This window comes from Anneissia japonica, unplaced genomic scaffold, assembly GCF_011630105.1.
Source record: "Anneissia japonica isolate Jap-2015-1 unplaced genomic scaffold, ASM1163010v1 scaffold287868_len458714_cov195, whole genome shotgun sequence".
Taxonomy (NCBI): domain Eukaryota; kingdom Metazoa; phylum Echinodermata; class Crinoidea; order Comatulida; family Comatulidae; genus Anneissia; species Anneissia japonica.
Window position 1 is genome coordinate 297,376 of NW_022698322.1, and position 3,084 is coordinate 300,459.

Here is a 3,084-nt window from a genome sequence, read left to right on the forward strand (position 1 = left end):
ATATATATATATATATATATATATATATATACGCACACATTGTAACTTGGGGAATAAGGACAAAAAACTTATCCCCTGGACCAAAATTACTGACCACTGCAATGCACTATTCATATAGGCTTATTTTAAATTGTTGAAAAGACAGCAAAACCAGCAATCAAGAAATATGTGGCGGCTCATGATTGCACGCTGTTAACACAGCAATTTAAAATCTAGTCTAGAAAATATTTTTGATAAATTCTTATTTCAAAAATATTTTCTTGATAAATTCTAATGTCAAGAAATACTTTCTAAAATTAAGGGAAAAAAACTTGTTTTAAGTAATATTTTGCTTAAAATCAGAAAGTCAGTATGGTGAGAAAAGAAAAAAATTTCTCACCATACGGTAGTGACTTTCTGATTTTAAGCTTAAAACAAGTATTTTTTTTCTTAATTTTAGAAAATATTTCTTGAAATAAGAATTTATTAAGAAAATATTTCTTGAAATAAGAATTTATCAAGAAAATATTTCTTGAAATAAGAATTTATCAAGAAAATATTTCTTGAAATAAGAATTTATCAAGAATATTTTCTAGACTAGATTTTAAATTTTGCTATGAATTTATATTAATTAAACGCACGTCTGCTAAAATATTTATGATGACGTCACGATGACGTGATTATGACATCATTACGCCTTACCTGTGGTGGTATCAATTTTCCAGTTTTTGAATAAGTAAACAGGGATGTCTACCGAAAAGTAGAACGCCGACTGAAAACAATGAGAAAGTGTACCGGTACATTATGAAGGGTAAGTTATAAATAGAAGATGCACGTGCTTATAGTTCGTCCTTCTGCATTCGGTCTGTCGTGTCGCGGGTAGTAGGCCTAACCTGTAATACAGCCTACAATAGTAGATTGATTGTGGTGTTTTGAAACCAAGAACGTATTTCTCTTGATTTGTTTAAAGTCTAACCCGTCTTCATTGCCTAATTATATCTTACTTCCTTATTGTGAAAAGAAGTTTAATTTTTATTAGGTTTTCCTTTAATGCAAATAACACACTGAGCAATTACCATATGGTGACGTAAACATAAATGTTATCCCACCCACTGGACTTCCCATACCTCAAATTAAAAAAAATCCGTATCATCACACGCTCCTTGTGTGAACTCAGGTTAAAATCTGACACGTCAACATATAACTGGATCGCGTTTTAGCGACGATATGTTATGTCGATGAGCATTTATTATGACTAATATATTTTACTTGACATTGAACAAATGAGATGAAAATTACCGTACAGTCCTAAAAATAATCGTGATGAGTGCTAATAGGTTCGATTTAGTGCACGTGACAAAAACAGTAAAATTGACATTAACGCATAGATCAGAGTTAATATAAACCATAATGGCTTAATATAATGTGCATGATACTTGTTTTTTGTATTAAAAAATGTTTGACAAGAACAGTCTCTAAAATGTTGAATTGTAGGGGAAAAATCGCATCCTAGATGTGACTGATGGACATAGCTCAAGCCACCAGACAGGATTTTTAAAGGGAGGTCTATTTTTCCACAAATGGGACATCTAGATGTGTATAAGAGACAGGATGTATCATTGTGAAATGGTGTAGCACGTTGTTCCATAACAAATATATTGGTGAAAGTGATGACAATGAAAACAAAAGTCAAGTTGACGTTTTGGGCCACCTACAAATAACTATTTTCCGAATATTTTCAGGAAGGCCCTTTCCTCAAACACCCCTCTGAATTTAAAATGCATCCCTTCCCATCTCTTACGAAAAAAAAAACTGTAAACCCCATCGAAAACAATGATGGAATGAGAATTGACTAGAAAGCTATTCCGGAATGATAAATAATATAAAAAAAATACGTACCGCATGACCAGAACCGTCCATATTATTACTGTTCATGTTCATGTTACTGTGCTCACCTCCGTCTACCGACATATTCCCGATGATAGTATTATCCATGCCTACGTGTCCATTCATTTCGTCCATTAGGCCTATCTGTGCAAATTATATTGCTACACAACACGGAATGGAAAGCGTTGAGTTGGTAATTTGAGAGTTCATCATGTGAGTTAGGAAAGGACGTGTTAACATGCGTCTATAAAAGAAAGTTTGCTTGTTTATCCAAATTGTGTATAGGCCCTACTCTCACCTGCCACCCCTTCAATAATAGTGCACACCCAGTAGAAAAACAAGCTGGCTCGATCCGATTACCTGCGTGATATAAGTCGTCTGAAATTAATTTGAACAAAATTGTCTTTAATTGGAAGGAAGTGAAATTTGTTGAATTTTCCTCTATCATACTTGAACGATTATAAACATTTGGTTGTTATTCACTTGTCAAACATACCCAAGACGACGAATCATGTGAGTTGTTGCGAATCGAATAATGACAAGAAAGGATAGGAAAACTCTGACAGGACTATTAAGAAAAATAGTTATCTAACTTTTTAACAAAAACATCAATACTAAGATTAATAATAATAATAATAATGGTATACATTTATACGGGCCTACTATATTTATAAATCGTTTATATAAATAATAATAATAATAATTATTATTATTATTATTATATACATATATGTGTAGTTTAATACATACATATAAAGAGCAACCTTATATATCTGTATATATATATATATATACTGTATATATATATATATATATATATATATATATATATTTATATATACACACTGTATATATATCTGGCACAATGAACACGATGACCAAAAATGATATGACGAAACAAAATTAAGCCTAAGTTAAAAAGAAAGCGTAAGAACCTGAGAGAAATCCAACACATTCGGACAACACAACAACACAGTCTAGTCCCCTATCAGTCGCTGGAGACCGATGGTAGTAAAGAGCCTCAGTTGATGATAGCAAAGAGGAGACGCTGGCACTACAGAGCATGACATGAATGAATTGAAATGATAGGCTAGGTAGGCCTAGACAGACAAAGCAAGATATAAAAGATGGTACTCAGAGAATAAACAATGTGAACAAAGAGTGAACAAACTTTAGAGGCACGCCTCGATGAATAGGCCCTATGCGAAATTATTTGGT

At 32.5% G+C, this 3,084-nt stretch overlaps 1 protein-coding gene across 7 annotated transcripts in view; it reads right to left on the minus strand.

Annotated features, from left to right (window-relative positions):
* LOC117102496 (high affinity copper uptake protein 1-like) overlaps positions 1–3,084 on the minus strand; it is an 8,992-nt gene that overhangs the window by 3,468 nt on the left and 2,440 nt on the right. Inside the window, exons 3-5 of one of the 7 annotated variants that reach the window (XM_033242786.1) lie at positions 2,802–2,920; positions 1,879–2,110; positions 682–751 (exon numbers count right to left, since the gene is read on the minus strand). In XM_033242786.1, the coding sequence (XP_033098677.1) occupies positions 682–751; positions 1,879–2,001 (193 nt within the window). In that variant the 5' untranslated portion in view covers positions 2,002–2,110; positions 2,802–2,920. Of the gene's footprint in view, positions 1–681; positions 752–1,878; positions 2,245–2,801; positions 2,967–3,084 lie in introns of all 7 variants that reach the window. The other 6 variants (XM_033242784.1, XM_033242787.1, XM_033242783.1 and 3 more) reach the window with 6 other exon arrangements.